The 18203-nt window shown below is 38.4% G+C and overlaps 1 protein-coding gene across 1 annotated transcript in view; it reads right to left on the reverse strand.

Annotated features, from left to right (window-relative positions):
* IFT57 (intraflagellar transport 57) overlaps positions 1-18203 on the reverse strand; it is a 69637-nt gene that overhangs the window by 3713 nt on the left and 47721 nt on the right. The window contains exons 7-9 of the mRNA XM_069552659.1: positions 2897-2968; positions 1502-1633; positions 129-191 (exon numbers count right to left, since the gene is read on the reverse strand). Coding sequence (XP_069408760.1) covers positions 129-191; positions 1502-1633; positions 2897-2968 — 267 coding nt within the window. The remainder of the gene's footprint in view (positions 1-128; positions 192-1501; positions 1634-2896; positions 2969-18203) is intronic.

Here is an 18203-nt window from a genome sequence, read left to right on the forward strand (position 1 = left end):
AGGATTTAGAGCCACAGGAAGCAATTACTAAAGAAAACAACCATGGCTGTAGCAGTATTAAACCATCCATGGCTGTCAACAGCAGGGCCCTGCTGACAGGTGAGAATTTGGGTGAACACAGTGTGTACCTCAGACAGGATTCTGGTCCTTTCAGTTACTCCACCGTTTCCCTGCTGGTAACGCTCCCTTGCCTGAGGGAGAAAACATTTTGTTTAATGGCAAAATCAAAACAAGCAGATTACTTAAATATGACCTGTTTGTATTCACAACTTCTGCATATCATTTTATGACAACCCCCTTTCTTGTCGGTGAATACATTTGTGAAAAGTGACATTTTAACAGCAGCTATTTGAATGTCCCTAACGGGCACCATGTAGTTAATGAAAACACTATATAAGGGTGAACTACCTCAATCACCATATACTGACTGTGTAACACACAGGGCCACAATTCACAATAAAAATCTGTCCTCAGCCATTCCTAAACAGTTTAGACAATGCTCTTGGTTGATCTAATCTGCCTGCTATGCAGAGAAAACTCATTCTCAAAAACAACAGAACATCAGAATCAGTAATTAGTAAGATTTAACAGGCAGTATGACAATATAGAATGTGTTCTTGGGAACTTATTTAACAATTATTTAGTGTCGGTATTTGAGAAATACAGGGTGGCTTTAATCAGAGACTTTTTACAGCATTTTAAAAGTAAAAATATCCATAAATTCATGTGTATATCTGTGAACAGTTAATTAAACAAACAATAAAAAATGTGAAGGTTAGTATCTGCTTCGTCTTTGAGAACTCCTAAAAGTATTCATACAGAAGTATCTCCAGTTTATTCCCATTCTTTTCTCCTTCTAACTTTGTCTGCCTTCAACTGACATCAGTAAGTGCTCTTAGTGGTCTTCCTCAACATCAGGAAAGTGGGGAGCATAAATCCCAGAGAAAAAAGCCTTTAGATCCCTACCGCTGGAACAAAGCGCGGCTGCTTTCAAAGGATGAAGGTTTTTATTTTTGGTTGAAATTCTAAAACGTTGCAAGGATCAAAAAATGTGCTCATTTAATTAATTAAACTGCTGTCTTTGAATGTGTCTCACTTTCATATCCCTGATTATGTGGTTGTAAGCCATTATGGCAAGGCTGTCTTTTCTCCCTGACACATGTAAATGCATACTCTTACTTCCTCCTACTCAGACAGTAAATTAACAGCAGACTTAGAAACAAAACCAGGTGTCCTGACACTCTGTTCCTTTTCTAAGGAATACATGACTTCTTTTACTTCAATCAGATGAAGAAATGCATTTTAAAGACTCCTAGGATGTCATTTCTATCACTCTAAAATGGAGATGACAAGTTCCATTTGCTTCCGAATGCGGGCAGAGAATTATTGTGCTGCTGTCTGTGAAAAGTACTGCATGACCCTCTAGAAGAGAAGTGCTGTGCCAAGTTTAGGGATTAGAGTCATGACCTGGAATGAGCCCCAGGTGTCACTCTTCAGTTACCTCACTCAGCTGGGCTTGAGCCGCGCGATACTCCTGAACCAAGTGCTCGAGCTGATTGTTGATGTACTTTTCTCGGCTGCCAATCTTTTCCAGAGTCCTACTAATTTCATTATGAAGTCTGTCCAAAAATCCCTAGAAATTTCATAAAATTTTAATAGGCAAAGAATGCACAAATATGTTTTTCTAAAGTAGTTCTAAATGGGTTAAACCTCCGTTCAGCCCACAAATTCTTAGTTACAAATGAAAAAGACGAAACAGTTTGAAATTTTCAGTAACAAAAAAGTCTGCAAGGAGAATTATTTTAGTCACACTTTGCAGAATGTTAAAATTAAAAAGCACCTGGTAGTGTTAGTTGATTTATTTGTCCTTATGCAAATCCAAAATGTGTGTGAGTGGAATTTGCTTTAAAGTTCACAATCAAAGTAGGTAAGGGAATAACATAATTTTCTTATAAGCACAATTCAAAGATGACTGGAATATTGCAGCTGGAAGTAGATCATTAAACTTATCGCTCTAGTCTGCAGTGACATCACTGGGTGGCACAAAAAAAGATGCCAGTTTTGAGTGGTATCCAGGGGGAAAAAGGGGTTCTATAGCAGATTCATACTTTGGCATGAGCAATCTTGCTATGATTGAATTTTGTTTTCCGAAATTAATATGTTGATGCCTTCCTTTCCCCCATCTTCCCTCAAGTGACTGTACTGGAGCCTTTTAGGAGGTGATTTTGATTAAATGAGGTCATCAGAGTGGAGCTCACGGAACTGGTGTTGTTATAATATGAGGAAGAGACATCATAGCTCTCTTTCCCCATGTGAGGACACAGAGAGTAAGTGGCTGCATGTGAGCCAGGAAGAGAGCCCTCCCACAGCCTGGTCACGCTGGCATCCTGATATCAGACTTCTAGCCTCTGGAGCTGTGGGAAAATTAACTTATACTGTTCAAACCAAACCAAACCAAACTTATAGCTCCAGTTAGGGAACCAGAACCTTACTGCAGCTTGGCTTCCTTGTGGTAGTCTCCAAAAGTCCCTATTACTGGCAGGGCAGCAAGCCTGGAAGCTGTAGGTTCTAGGCATTGCTGGCCTAGTGCTCTGTTATTCTTTGGGATTCAAAGAGGAAAGAATGATGAAATGATTCTAACACACCTACATATATAAATAAACTGTATCTAAAGTATGCAATAAACTATATATATATATACATAACACACATTTTAAATAGTTACCTTTCTTTAGTTGGTTTAAATCTTAGGGCTGTTGAAATATAATATGGTATATTTGATCAGTAAACTACTCAAGGGTAAGGACTGGGCCGTTTTTCTTTCATGTCTTCCCTTAACAGGTACTTCATAGATGAATAAATGGACTTACGGACTCATCTGAAGTAATTCACATACCTTGGTTTCCTTTAGAGCAGATTCAATCCCACTTTTGTGCTGGTGCATTTGGTCAACATGGATTCTCCAATCCTATAGGGATAAGAGCATAGAGGAACAAGTGAAAAATACATTTCCTTCTTTCTTCTACTTTTTTGAAGCTGTATTCTTTAATTACTTTGGTTGCTGCTCTGTTTCAGGTAGGAGAGGCCTATATATAGCTTGCAATCAGATTATAAAGAAATATGTGTAGAGCACTTCAGGATAAAAGGTTCTAAATAAATTTAAATTATTTTATGTGTTCACAGAGTGATGTCTAACAATTTGAATATAAATTATCCCTGCACTGCTGGTGGTTAATATTTATGACTACCCATCAAAACGGAAAAAACACCCTAATTACTAGAAAAGAAATACTTGTTTAAACAGTAACAATTATATATAACAGAAGCAACTCTGGAATCAAGTTTTTATTCAGTTGCTAAGTCATGTCCAACTTTTTGTGACTCCATGGACTACAGCACCCCAGGCTTCCCCATCCTTCACCATCTCCCAGAGTCTGCTCAAACTTATGTCCATTGAGTCGGTGATGCCATGGAACCGTCTTGTCCTCTATTGCCCCCTTCTCCTCTTGCCTTCAATCTTTTCCAGCATCAGGGTTTTGTACAATTAATTGGCTCTTCACATCAGGTGGCCAAAGTATTGGAGCTTCAGCTTCAGCATCAGTCCTTCCAAAGAATATTCAGGGTTGATTTCCTTTAGGATTGACTGGTTGGATCTCCTTGCAGTGCAAGGACTCTCAAGAGTTCTCTCCAGCACCACAGTTCAAAAGCACCAATTCTTTGGCAGTCAGCATTCTTCATGGTCAAACTCTCACAACTGTACATGACTACTGGAAAAAATCACAGCTTTGACTAGATGTACGTTTGTCAGCAATAACTGAAGTGACTTGTCAGCAACAACTGAAGTGACTTAGCAGCAGCAGCAGCTAGGTTTGTCATAGCTTTTCTTCCAAGGAAGAAGTGTCCTAATTTCATGGCTGCAATCACCATCTGCAGTGATTTCGGAGCCCAAGAAAATAAAGTCTCTCATTGTTTCCCCATCTATTTGTCATGAAGTGACAGGACTGAATGGCATGATCTTAGTTTTCTTAAGTTCTTTTCTTTCTTGAGTTTTAAGTCAGCTTTCTCACTCTCCTCTTTTACCTTCATCAAGAGGCTCTTTAGTTCCTCTTTGTTTTCTGTCATTAGGGGAGTATCATCTATGTATCTGAGGTTGTTGATATTTCTTCCGGCAGTCTTGATTCCAGCTTGTGATAGATATATCCATTCCAGCATTTCACATGATGTACTCTGCATATAAGTTAAATAAGCAAGGTGACAATATACAGCCTTGACATATTCCTTTCCCAACTTTGAAACAGTCCGTTGTTTCCTGTCTGGTTCTAACTGTTGCTTCTTGACCTGCATACAAGTTTCTCAGGAGGCAGGTAAGGTAGTCTGGTATTCCCATCTCTTTCAAAATTTTCCACAGTTTGTTATACGCACACAGCCAAAGGCTTTAGTGTAGTAAATGAAGCAGATGTTTTTCTGGAATTCTCTTGCTTCTTCTATGATCCAATGGATGTTGGCAATTTAACCTCTAGTTCCTCTGCCTTTTGTAAATCCAGCTTGTACACCTGGAAGTTGTTGGTTCACATACTGCTGAAGCCTAGCTTGAAGGATTTTAAGCATTACCTTGCTAGCATGTGAAACGAGCACAACTGTAAGGTAGTCTGAACTTGTATCATATATCAAATATTAGTTTGTCCCTTGAAATTAAAATGGGGCTCTCTTGTTTAGACTTCAGAGTCTCTCTCTTAAGAAATCTCTGTAATGATTATTAGAGTTCATATATTTGAGACATATTCTACTACTTCTAGACTGATCTAAATGTGCATATTTAAAATCTATCACAACATTTTAATTTCCTAGAAGAGATTCTCAAAATTTTTGATTTATATTACTAAAGGTAACAACTTTAAGACTTGAAAAATATTCATCAGATGAGAAAAAATATTAAGGTGAGTTGAAGTAAGTGATGGGGCCAGGCTATCCCTCAATCACACATACCTTTCTGCATTTTCTCCCTTCCTGCTCCCATTTTATATCTACACCACTTTATGAAGGAAAAATTCTTTTGTGAATAGTTCTATTCTAATGATTTCTTAACTTTGAAACATGTGTCTGTGATTATATGGTAAAAAAATCCTTGGATATTTCACACATATCAATCATGAAACTACATTACATCTGCAAAGAAGCTCAAAGAGCATCTAGCCTGACCTTCATCATTTCACAGATAGGCAAACAGATGCTCAGGGACAGAAAGGGCCACGTCCAAGGCCCCAGAGGTAGTGGTGCCTGTGGATCAGAAGCCCAGGGTGCTAATCCCCACACAGTATCTTTTGGCGGTTCAGAGTTAATAAAAGGAGAAACTGGCTGCTTGACACCAGTGGCGGTGCTAGTCAAAGAACTGTTTGTCGCTTAGCTGTGTCCAACTCTGCAACCCCATGGACTGCAGCCTGCCAGGCTCCTCAGGCAAGGATACTAGAGTGGGAAGCCAGTCCCTTCTCCAGGAGATCTTCCTGATCCAGGGATCAAACCTGGGTCTCTTGCATTACAGACAGATTCTTTACTGCCTGAGCCACCAGGGAAACTCTAGAGCAGAGAACAAACAGCACTTTGCTGTGTCCTTAAACACTTTTTCTGTCTCATGAGTGGAAAGTAGCTCAGAATACAGAGCGTGGAAAGAACCTTGAAGATCGATTCACCCATCTAATAGTCATCTAGAGCAATGCCTTCATTTTATACTTGAGGGGACTGCTGATGACCTATGACTATGGTTAGACAGATGTGACCAGGAAACAGGCCCCTCCAACTAAGCCAGAAAACACAGGAAAAGAGAATCAACTGGCTGACCTCCTGCAACTAGACCTAATATGGTTAAGTTTTAAAATGGAAACCTGTTAAGCTCAAGCAAGCATTTTGATGAAAGATAATGAACCTAACAAGTATCATTATAATAATTTTGTAAAGTACTCATCCTGCCTGATTAAAAAAAAGTTAGAAGCTTAATAAACATCAAGCTCAAGTATTCCTATCAGTCTCTGTCTCTGTCAATAGATATATATGTATATGTGTGTATATATATATATATATAAATGTATAAACATACACATATATTTATACATATTTAAAATTTAGTGTAACTGGTGTTTAAAATACTTTTCTCTTCTACTTTTTTCTACCTAGCATTGTTTTCTATCCAGCAAATGTTTAAAACATGCATTTTTTTCATGTTTTGATTTTCAAAGTATTTTGAGAGAAGCAAACATGCCTGACTCATCTGTGCATAACGATGACAACTTACATTGATGTTAAGCTCCATGGAGGAGCTGGCAATTCATTGGAACCTTGAAACACGAGTACTAGCATTTCAACTTGCTGAAAAGGAGGGGGAGAGGAACAGTATTTTAGGCTGAGGGAGTAACAAGAACAAGGGAAAACAGGAAAATACATAGAGAACAGTAGGCCAGGCTGGCTAGAATATAACACACAAAGTTCTTAGGGTGGGGTGGGGTGGGGTGGTTGAATCACAAGGAAACAAAGCTGGAGATGGTAGGTTAAATTAGATCAAGGGCTTTAATTAAGGAGTGTGGATTTTATCTTGTAGAGATAATGGAGAGCTATCAAAGAGTTTTGATTTCAGTTTTAAAGACAAGTCTGTGTTTTGAGAAAGTAACAGAGTGAGGGACTAATTAGAAAGGTAAGAGATTGAAGGCTGGTAGCAGACCAATTGGAGAAGGCAATGGCAACCCACTCCAGTACTCTTGCCTGGAAAATCCCATGGACGTAGGAGCCTGGTAGGCTGCAGTCTATAGAGTCACGAAGAGTCTGACACGACTGGGAGACTTCACTTTCACTTTTCACTTTCATGCATTGGAGGAGGAAATGGCAACCCACTCCAGTGTTCTCGCCTAGAGAATCCCAGGGATGGGGGAGCCTGGTGGGCTGCCATCTATGGGGTCGCACAGAGTCAGACACGACTGAAGCGACTTAGCAGCAGCAGCAGCAGCAGGCCAATTAAGAGGCTGTGGGAAGCTCACTGACAGATTAGCAGGGGTTTATCAGAGCAGTGTTTGTAAGAATGGAAGGGAAGGGGTGGATTCCAGGGACATTGCAGAGACAGACTACAAGTATTTGATTACTGACTCAGGGGAAGTGTGAGGTGGCTGAAGAGGTGGGGGGGAAGTAGACAGATGTCTGCAAGGTTTCTAGTCTTAGGAACTGAGAGCATAGTACAATCACAGTGTGACAAGAACAGAATGGATTTCAGGGGGTCAGAAATACTGAAGAATTTGGTTTTGGACTTTCTAATTTGATAAGCCAATGGGACATTTGTGTATTCTTATTGCCTTTTAAAGTGGAAAACTAGTAATGATCTATAATTATCTGCCAGGCAAATTTGAATGCTTGTTTTCTTAAGATCTTTGAGATAGACACATTTCCTGACATACAACTATTTTTATAAAAGCCTTATAAAAGTGTTCTTACACTTTAACCCAGCAATTTCACCTCTAGAAATTATTCCCAAGGAAGTAATTGGGGATACACACAAAGGCCAATGTATAAGCTCTGGGTAAAATAGCAGAACACTCTCTAAATATCTAACAGTAGAGGATGATTTAAACTAATTCTGCAACATATATTTCATTCCTAAAAACAATGTAGTAAGATAACGTTTTTAGAAAGCTCAAAGCAAAAATCAAGGATGCACTATTTGGAGATGTACACACATGTTGTGTTAGTCACCAAGTCATGCCCGACTCTATGTGATCCCATGGACTGTAGCCCACCAGGCTCCTCTGTCTGTGGAATTCTCTATACAAAAATACTAGAGTGGGGTTGCCATTGCCTTCTTCAGGTAATCTTCCCTACCCAGGGATCGAAGCTGGGTCTCCTATATTGCAGGTAGATTCTTTACTGAGCCACCTGGGAAGGACACACACATATGTGAAAACACCAAAAAGGAAAAAAAAAAAAGAGGCAGCAGCAGCTACTGGCAGTACTCAAATCAGAGGACAGTGATTACCTACGGGTCAGGGGGTGGGGAGGGGCAGCAGCAGGGCAGCACATGGACAACTTCCAGGGTATTGTAATGATCCAGTTCTCTTTCAGGTTGGGTACTGGGTTCATAAGTGCTTATCACTGGATTTTAAAATTCCATATGATTTCATAGTCAATATATAATATTGTATATTAAAATGTTAAATTCATATCAAAAATATTTCATAGAAAAAAAAGCCTGTTTTACACACATGTAGCATACAGTAAGGTAGAAAAACACTGCCAATAGAGTATATTCATTAGTTGTCCACCTAGTAAAAATTAATATCTGTGTATAATTTTATGTGTTTAAGACAGGATTTGAATATTGGTATTTTAAATTTCTTCCTCATTCTAATAACACTTTCCCAATTTCCTATAACAGAATCTTGTCACTTCTAATCATCAGGGGAAAAAATGTCAAAAACCTCCTGGGTGCCCAAAGACATTTCTGAAAGGGGTTTAATATAGCTATAATAGAGGATATAAATAATTGTACTTGTAACATTTTAAAAACATGAATGTTCTTGTTTAGTTGCTAAGTTGTATCCAACTCTTTTACCCCATGGATTGTAGCCCACCAGGCTCCTCTGTCCATGGGATTTCCCAGGCAAGAATACTGAAGTGGGTTGCCATTTTCTTCTCAGGGGATCTTCCCAACTGAGGAATTGAACCTGTGTCTCCTAAGTTGCAGGCGGATTTGTCACTACTGAGCCATCTGGGAGGTCCCAAATCATGAATACATAGCTTTAAAAAACTACAACTGAGAGAGTAAAAACTTTAGAAAGGCTAGTGGTAAGAATGGAGAGTATAGGTTTCAATGATATGTTAGGATCTGATCCTCCAAATAAGGAACAGTAAGAAGAACTGTTAAACAAGAACAACAATTCTTAAGAAAGAGAGAATCCATTCGGTTATGAGGCACTTTTAAACACTTCTCTTGTCTGAGACTCACAACGCTTGAGAGCACTAGTAGATATTCCTTGTCCCTTCTTTTTCACCGCTATCCGTCCCTGTAATAGGGTTATGTGACTTGCTGCTGGTTGCGGGAGAAGTGCACTTCACTGCTCCAGTCATGCTGGCCTTGGCCACGTGATTCTCTTTGGCCAGTGGAATGATGACGGACAGGGCCTATGCCAGACTGTGCAGAAGCTGTAAGAGGTAGTGTCAACTCACTTGCCCTTTCTTTCAGCCATGATAATAGGCAAGCCCCACAAAGGGTTTATCCTATAGGTCTGGGAATAAGAAACATGGAAAGCAGCTGGAGCAAAGCCACAGCTGAGCACACATCGGCAAATGCGTATCTTGAATGAGAATAAATGTATGTTATTATTGTTGTAAACCACTGTGATTTGGGGGTGGTTTGTGATACAGAAATCTGACTATATATACATAATTTATAGGGAAGAAAAGAATCAGGTTAAACGACCTTTCCGAAGTTTCATGTCTGGAAAGTGGAAATCATTCCACCCTGGTGCCTCTTCCACATACTATATGCTGCTTTTCTTTGTCATAAAATGAACTACCAGAGAGTACTTACGGTAAACCAAGATTTCTTTTTATTACGTGTCAAGTGAGATCACAGGGACTACGAGAGGTTACTGGTCACCTATTCCAAAGTGCTCCACGTGTGTCTATTAAGCATCATTTATCATAACTATTGAAGGTGACCTTTTCATCTAATCTAGCACATTTCTTCTCTCTATGGAATGAGAAAACTAATAATGATAGAGAATATCATTTCTTTAGACTTTCCTTCTATTTTACAAATCCTTTCATACAAAATCTTGTGTGTAGTTCTGTCACTGTGAGGTAGATGGCAAAGGTATTGTTGAAACTATAATCCTCCTCCCTGTTCCAAATTCTTGAGTACCAAATTATATATCTCCCTTTTTCAGAAACTGGAGAACTGTGATAACATCTCTGCAGATGGTGATTCATAGTATACCATAAAATCAAAATGTATGAGATCTAGTTACAAAAGTTAAGGTGACTGGAAGACTACAGATCTTTGGGTTTTACTTCAACAGAACAACACCTGAACAATTTCCTTTGCATACACAGAGACATTTTGTTTTTTCCCAACTTAGTGCTTAAAGCGCCTCTCTGAAATAGCAGGGAAAAGTGAGTCTGAAACATGAGCTAGGGATGGCAAATGGAACTTTTATCTGTGTATAAGTTCTACTAATTTACAACTTGTGAAATGTCAAATTCTCAGTTTTTTTTTTCCACCCAAGTTTGAGCTTCTTTATGTGTGGAAAGGCATTGTGCCAAAGACTCTTGATATAGAAAAGCTGAGGAAGGCACCTTCGTGTGTACTGGGATGGTTTTCTTACAGGCTCAGGAAAAGTCCATGCCAGGGCACAGCTGACTGATCTATGGGCGCCTTTGGCTCCAGCCCCCAAGGGCAGGGGCAGGGTCCCAAGGCCCTGATGTCTTGAACTGCTTTCCGTCACAGAATGTTACTTCTGCTGTATGTCCCACCTTTTCCCTCTATTCTTATTGTTCCTCCCTCAATTCTGTTATGAATAATTAGTGATGGAATCTTCATTCATTGTTCTGTTTTTGTAGTTTTATTTTAATGAATATAAAACCATTTACAATAGCTTTTACGGGTTCCCTCCATGAAAAGTGCCTAACCCATTTTTTCTTTTTAAACCTTTGTTTCAACCTCTGGGAATTTTAAAAAATCACTCTGGGGAGGAAATCCTATGTACCTTACATCCATTCTGAGATCTTTTTAAGCCTAATAATAGCAAATTCAATGTTAATATTCAAGGAATGCGTTATATGTGTCAGGCACTATGTTAAATATTGTTTCTAAAATCATCACATATGATTCTCTTAAAAACTTCATGAGGATATTGAGATGTGGCTGCTTCAAAGTAGGCTGCCCAAGCTCACGCAGGCAAATTGGGTAGAGCCTAAACCTGCAAAGACCAGCACAGGATATCACGTCCTTTCCCTGATGAAATGCAGTAAAGCATAACTAAAAATTTTATGGGGTGATGGTTAAAGGAGTCTTTAGTTTTACCTCTAATATTCAAATTTTTATAAGAATGTATTTATACATCAATAGTATAATGAAAAAATATGAAACATTTTACAATAAACATATGTAATTAAAAACTTTTTCACAAAGAAACAGCCACACCTACATGCTTTACCTGTGTGTCTCGTTTTGTTTTTGGCCATGCTGTATGGCCTGTGGGAGCTTAGTTCCTCAGTCAGGGATTGACTCTGCGCCCTCAGCAGTGGAAGCTGGGCAACCAGGGAATTCCTATACCTATATGGCATTATCAGTGAGTTTTCTCAAACATGTAAGTAAGAAATAACAACAACCTTATGTGAACTCTACCAGAAAATAGAAGAAAAAGGGATAGCAACTGCCAACTTGCTTTATAAGAACTTCAGAACATCACATGAAAACCTGACAAAGATATTTAAAAAACAAGAAAAAAAAATACAGATCAGTATCTTTTGTAGGGATATAAAAACCTAACAGCCAACAGAATCCAGTAACATACAAAAAGACAATATAACATGATTAAGGTACATTAATTCCAAAATGCAAGGTTAAATACTCAATAAACCATTATAACATGAGAGAAAACAAGAAGAGACAAATCAAATGGTCATTTCAATAGATGAATAAAGAAAAATATCACTTGAAAAAATTTAACATCCATTCATAATAACAACTCAACAAACTAGGAACAAAAAAGTAAGTTCCTTAACCCATCTTATGATATTTATAAAAGTCATAAAGCTAACATCATCCTTAATGGTAAAACTGAAATATTTAAAGCTTTCTCCTTACTAATGCCATGTATATCCAACATAGACTAGGATTCTTAATCAGTATATTTCAGACAAGACAAAGGAAATAAAAGGGATAAGGCTTATAAAGAAAGAAATAAGATGGATGTTATTTGCAGATAATATAATTGTATATACAGAAAATGCAAAAGTCTATAGGCCCACAGTTAGAATGAATAAGTGAGTTTAGCAAGTTTGCTGGAGATGTGTACAAATACACACATACACAGATAAATGTATTTTTAAATAGCAGAAACAAATAAACAGAAAATAAAATCTAAGAGATACTACTGAAACAAACAGACCAATGAAATAAAACAGAATGTCCAGTTACAGACCCACAAAAACATGTTCTCTTTTTATGACAAAGCAGAACACTGGTAAAAAGAAAATTTTTGAAAATAAATTGGGTCAATTGCATAAACATATGAAAACCAAATAAATCTTGAGTTCTGCCTTATACCCTCACACTGTATATAAGAATAAATGTTAGATGGACTGCAGATCTCAATGAAAAAGGTAAAACAATACAGCATCAAGAGGAAAACAGGAGATTATCTTTGTTAACACTGGGAAGCAAAGATTCTTAAACCTAGATTTAAATAAAGACTATTGAAACAAAGATTAAAACATAACTATCAGCCATATTCCACTCTCTCCAAAACAGATCATTTTGTGTATATTACAATTAAGCCATTTTATCACAGTACACCCATAAGAGTGAAAAGAGAGCCAAAAGGTAGATATTTACAATACATATTAATATATCTGACAAAGGACTCATGTCCAGGGTATTAAAAAAAAACTTCTTTAAATCAAAAGAAAAAGCAGGTAACCCAATAGCAAAAGACAAAAGGGAATACACAATTGCCAAATAAACATATGGAAACAGGCACAACTTCATCAGGCATCAGGAAAAAGCAAATTAAAATGACAATGAGACATCACAAGAAACCCACCATGATTATTAAAATAAAAAAGACTAAAACTATACTAAATGCTGAAGAAAATGGGGAGAAACTGGAACTTTCAGACAAGGCAGGAAGAGTATAAATTTATATAATTACTTTCAAAAATGATCAGTATCTGGCAGGGTCTGCTAAAGGTGAACATACGCAGACACTATGACCCAGCAATTCCACTCTTAGTAGAAACTGTAAGAGAAATGTGTACTTATGTTTCCCAAATGACATATTCAAGAATTTTCAAATCAGCGTTATGTATGTAAGTCACAAACTATAAACAACTCACATAAGCCAGATGTGGGTTACCCTGGCAGGCATGAGCTTGGGTTAGGCAGCTCTGTAAAGAAGGAGCTGATAGCTGGAGGTTGTCTGCAGACAGCACTCTCTGAAGTTGGGCAGCAAGGCCTTGCTTGGAAGGGGACCCGGACAACTCATTTGTGTTTTAGCCAGAGGGAGACAGACCTAGTTATTAAAATGATAACTGTTGTTGCAGTCATACAGAGATAGGGCCAAGGGTGAGCTGCGGTCCCAAAGTGATCAGTCTCAAGATTTCGCTCTGCAATACTGATGTTCCTATGACATGTTTAATATCCCATCCACAGTCAATGACAAAATTCTCTGGTAATCTGATGGCAGGAAATCAGGTTAAATGAAAGAGGCAGGGAAGACAGCTTGACAGAAGGAGCTGCATATGGCTAAGTTCACTGTAGCAAATATTTTTGGAATAGGTCAATAATTTATCATACTCTCTGCAAGGATATGAGTAGCATATTTCCCTCCTCCACCCAGAACACTGCCCACTCTAATGACGGAACATTATCTGTATTCTCGCTTTTTGTCACTCTGCACAAGCAGTTTTGCAATCGCTTCTTCCTGTCCTAATTGTTACATTAATTTTCAGCTTCATCACTGCTCACATTTTTGTGTATGTGAGTGAGAGAGAAAAAGAGAGAGACTGTGCATTAAATTAAATAATTTTTTCACGAGATTAAATTACTTCCTTAATGAAAAATGCCCACCAGGTTGCAGGATAATTGCAGAATGTGGTTGCTTTGAATTTTTAAATGGGAGATTTTTCTTTAATTGTCAGCAGCTTAAAGCTTCTGGAAGCAGGATTTTTCTTTCTAAGTGTTCAAAGAACTAACCATATGACTTAGGCAGAGTCCAGTATGTAGGTTCGGTGTATGCTATATGTTGCAGGGGGTGTGGGAATCATGCTAGAAATATGTATTTCCTCGGGAAAGTTCTTGCTTCCTAGACATTCCTCTTGTACAGAAAAATAAGACGTGCATATAAAGGGTAAGCAAAGGCTATCATAACAATCCCTGGGATCCTCACATCTGACTGTAATTGAACTGAAAGTAGAGATCCATAATCTCTCCATAAAATACCTTGTTAGTTAAAAAATAACATTTCTAATGTGTGCTCAGAGATTATCTATACTGATTACCATCTGCTACTAAGCATTTTCATATGTTGACTCCATCTTATTATTCATGCTTTCTCTATCCACAACCCTTTTAAAAGTCCAAATCTTCTGAGTGAGGGCTTCCAAATTTTAGTTAGAGTCATGAGCCTTGAGAAGAGATTTGGTAAGGCAGAGAAAAGGGCTCTTCTGAAAATGCAGGAACACTCTCAGGCTGACTCAGAATGTCATTTTTTCACATGACGCTGAGGAATCATGGTGGAGGGTCAGAAGGGATGACCTTGCGAGTCCCTCTCAACCTCAAGAATTAATCATCAAAACTTTGATCTCATACTGATACTCAAAAAACAAAAATGGAAGTCATCTACATATCTGAAGAACTAAGAAACATAAATCGTTACCATGGCATAAAGAAACAACCACATACAATGGGATAAAGACTATGGGGTAACAATCTGTACAAATGTTAAGAAATTTGTAATAAAACATTCTGATGGTTTAGAGAACTGCTCTATTGATTGGAAAAATGAGGCAAGGCAATTACAAAGTGCATTTCATAGAGAGGTCCATATGATAAATGGTTTCTGCTTCAATTCATATTTTATATTAAGTAATTAAAAGGAAGCATGAAATTATACTTTGCAATAATGAAATATTTAGGCAGTCTAGAAATTTCAGTTATAATTAATGTGTATTAACTCCACGCTCTCAATCACAAATGTCTACCTGAGGTATATCTGCCATGAGGCATGAATCACTTTCCTCTACAGCATTTACATAACATGTAATCTTTATTGGTTATTTCCTTAAAAATCTACCACTGTTGATGTTAGAGCTGATTGTAATCTCTTAAAGCAAAAACTGTTCCAACTTGTGATAAATGAAACCTTTCCGGATCCAATTGAAACATTTATCACACTCAGGGTAAATAGGAAGGAAAGCATCTTCAACCAAGTTTAAACACAGAATATCCTGAACACTCAGCACTGACAGAAGCAGCTAAAAATCATTTCCAGGTGCCTAAGGATGGCTGGATTTTCCTTCGCCCCTTTGTAGTATTTTCAAATGCGTAATTATGCCTAGTATACTTTCCTACAACCCCGCCCATGATCCACAAGCTACAAAGAAAAGAAAAAAAAAATACAGCTGACCTTGAGAATGCAACTTAAAGTCCACTAAATGACACCATTTTTTTAAAACAATACAAAAATCCAAAACAGTACTCTTTCGTGCAGTCTCCCTTAAAGAAAGTGTGCCTGTAAAAGTCCGTCAGTGAATATTTCCTCTCATTCTCTGAGACAACCTGCAGTTGAGTAATCACACCGGCTGCTCTAAAAATGTATGTGTGTCTAGTTAATTTAGGCAGTTTATTTTGATAGCATTCACCTCTTTTTGATTATAGCAGGTGTTTCAACGATAAATTTGCTGAAAATTGTATTTTGTTTAAACAACAGCAGCGTGTACATTTATGGCCTTACTATATTAAAAAGCATTTATTGTCTGGCAGCAATAGACACAATTACAAACCTTTGTGACAGTAATTGGAGCTATTACTCCTGCACGGAGCCTCATGGAGATCAACTGACTGCCACCTGTATTTACATGTGCTACTGGTAACTGCAAAATCTGGTGCCTTATTTTTTAAAACTTTTGTGAATATTTTTCAACAAAAGGTCTACCAGAAAATCTGTAAGAATTACAACTGTAGTTTCTCCATTATTCAAATAACAGGCAGAATCCCATCTTCTGACTAATATGTACGTAAAATGTATTCCTGTATCACAGCCCACAGACTGTTCAAGATGGATTTAGAAAACGCAGAGGAATCAGAGATCAAACTACCAACATCCTGGATCATAGAAAAAGCAAGAGAATTCCAGAAAAACATCAATTTCTGCTTCATTCATTTGATTACACTAAAAATTTGACTGTGTGGATCACAACAAACGGTGGGAAATTCTTAAAGAGATGGGAATACCAGGCCACGTGACCTGCCCCCCGAGAAATATGTACGCAGGTCAAGAAGCAACAGTCAGAACTGGACATGGGACAACGGACTGGTTCCAAATTGGGAGAGGAGTATGTCAAGGCTGTATACTGTAACCCTGCTTATTTAACGTATATGCAGAGTACATCACGTGAAATGCCGGGCTGGATGAAGCACAAGCTGGAATCACGATTTCCAGGAGAAATATCAATAACCTCAGATATGCAGATGACACCGTCCTTATGGCAGAAAGCAAAGAGGAACTGAGGAGCCTCTTGATGAAAGTGAAAGAGGGGAGTGAAAAAGTTGACTTAAAACTAAACATTCAAAAAACTAATATGATGGCATCCAATACCATCACTTCAAGGCAAACAGATGGGGAAACAATGTAAACAGTGACAGACTTTACTTTCTTGGGCTCCAAAATCACTGCAGATGGTGGCTGCGGCCATGAAATTAAAAGACGCTTACTCCTTGGAAGAAAAGCTATGACCAACCTAGACAGCATATTAAAAAGCAGAGACATTACATTGCTGACAAATGTCTGTATAGTTAAAGCTATGGTTTTTCTAGTAGTCATGTATGGATGTGAGAGTTGGACCATAGAGCTAAGCGCCAAAGAATTGATGCTTTTCAACTGTGGTGCAGGAGAAAACTCTTGAGAGTCCCTTGGACTGCAAGGAGATCAAACTGGTCAATCCTAAAGGAAATCAGCCTGGAATATTCATTGGAAGGACTGATCCTGAAGCTGAAACTCCAATACTTTGGCCACCTGATGCGAAGAACTGACTCCTTATGCTGGGAAAAGACCCTGATGCTGGGAAAGATTGAAGGCAGGAGAAGGGGCCGACAGAGGATGAGATGGTTGGATGGCATCACCAACTTGATGGACGTGAGCTTGAGCAAGCTCCAGGAGCTGTTGATAGATAGGGAAGCCTGGCATTATGCAGTCCAAGGGGTCGCAGAGTCAGACATGACTGAGTGACTGAACTGGACTAAGCAGAGCCCACAAAATATATAATATATTTTTGCTCATGTCTACAAGGATCCTTTCTGAATGTTGAGCTTTAAGCCAACTTTTTCACTCTCTTTCACTTTCACCAAGAGGCTCTTTAGTTCTTCACTTTCTGCCATAAGGGTGGTGTCATCTGCATATCTGAGGTTATTGAGATTTCTCCCAGCAATCTTGATTCCAGCTTGTGCTTCCTCCAGCCCAGCGTTTCTCATGATGCACTCTGCATATAAGTTAAATAAGCAGGGTGACAATATACACCCTTGACGTACTCATTTTCCTATTTGGAACCAGTCTATTGTTCCATGTCCAGTTCTAACTGTTGCTTCCTGACCTGCATACAGGTTTCTCAAGAGACAGGTCAGGTGGTCTGGTATTCTGAAATTCTTTCAGAATTTTCCTTAGTTTATTGTGATCGACAGAGTCAAAGGCTTTGGCATAGTCAATAAAGCAGAAAAAGATGTTTTTCTGGAACTCTCCTGCTTTCTCAATGATCCACCGGATATTAGCAATCTGATCTCTGGTTCCTCTGCCTTTTCTAAAACCAGCTTGAACATCTGGAAGTTCACGGTTCACATATTGCCTGGCTTGGAGAATTTTGAGCATTACTTTACTAATGTGGGAGATGAGTGCAATTGTGCAGTAGTTTGAGCGTTCTTTGGCATTGCCTTTCTTTGGGATTGGAATGAAAACTGACCTTTTCCAGTCCTGTGGCCACTGCTGAGTTTTCCAAATTTGCTGGCATATTGAGTGCAGCACTTTCACAATGTCAACTTTCAGGATTTGAAATAGCTCAACTGGAATTCCATCACCTCCAGTAGCTTTGTTCATATGATGCTTCCTAAGGCTCAACTGACTTCACATTCCACCATGTCTGGCTCTACGTGAGTGTGAGTGATCATACCATTGTGATTATCTGGGTCATGAAGATCTTTTTAGTACAGTTCTTCTGTGTATTCTTGTCACCTTGTC

Source organism: Ovis canadensis, chromosome 1, assembly GCF_042477335.2.
Source record: "Ovis canadensis isolate MfBH-ARS-UI-01 breed Bighorn chromosome 1, ARS-UI_OviCan_v2, whole genome shotgun sequence".
Taxonomy (NCBI): Eukaryota; Metazoa; Chordata; class Mammalia; order Artiodactyla; family Bovidae; genus Ovis; species Ovis canadensis.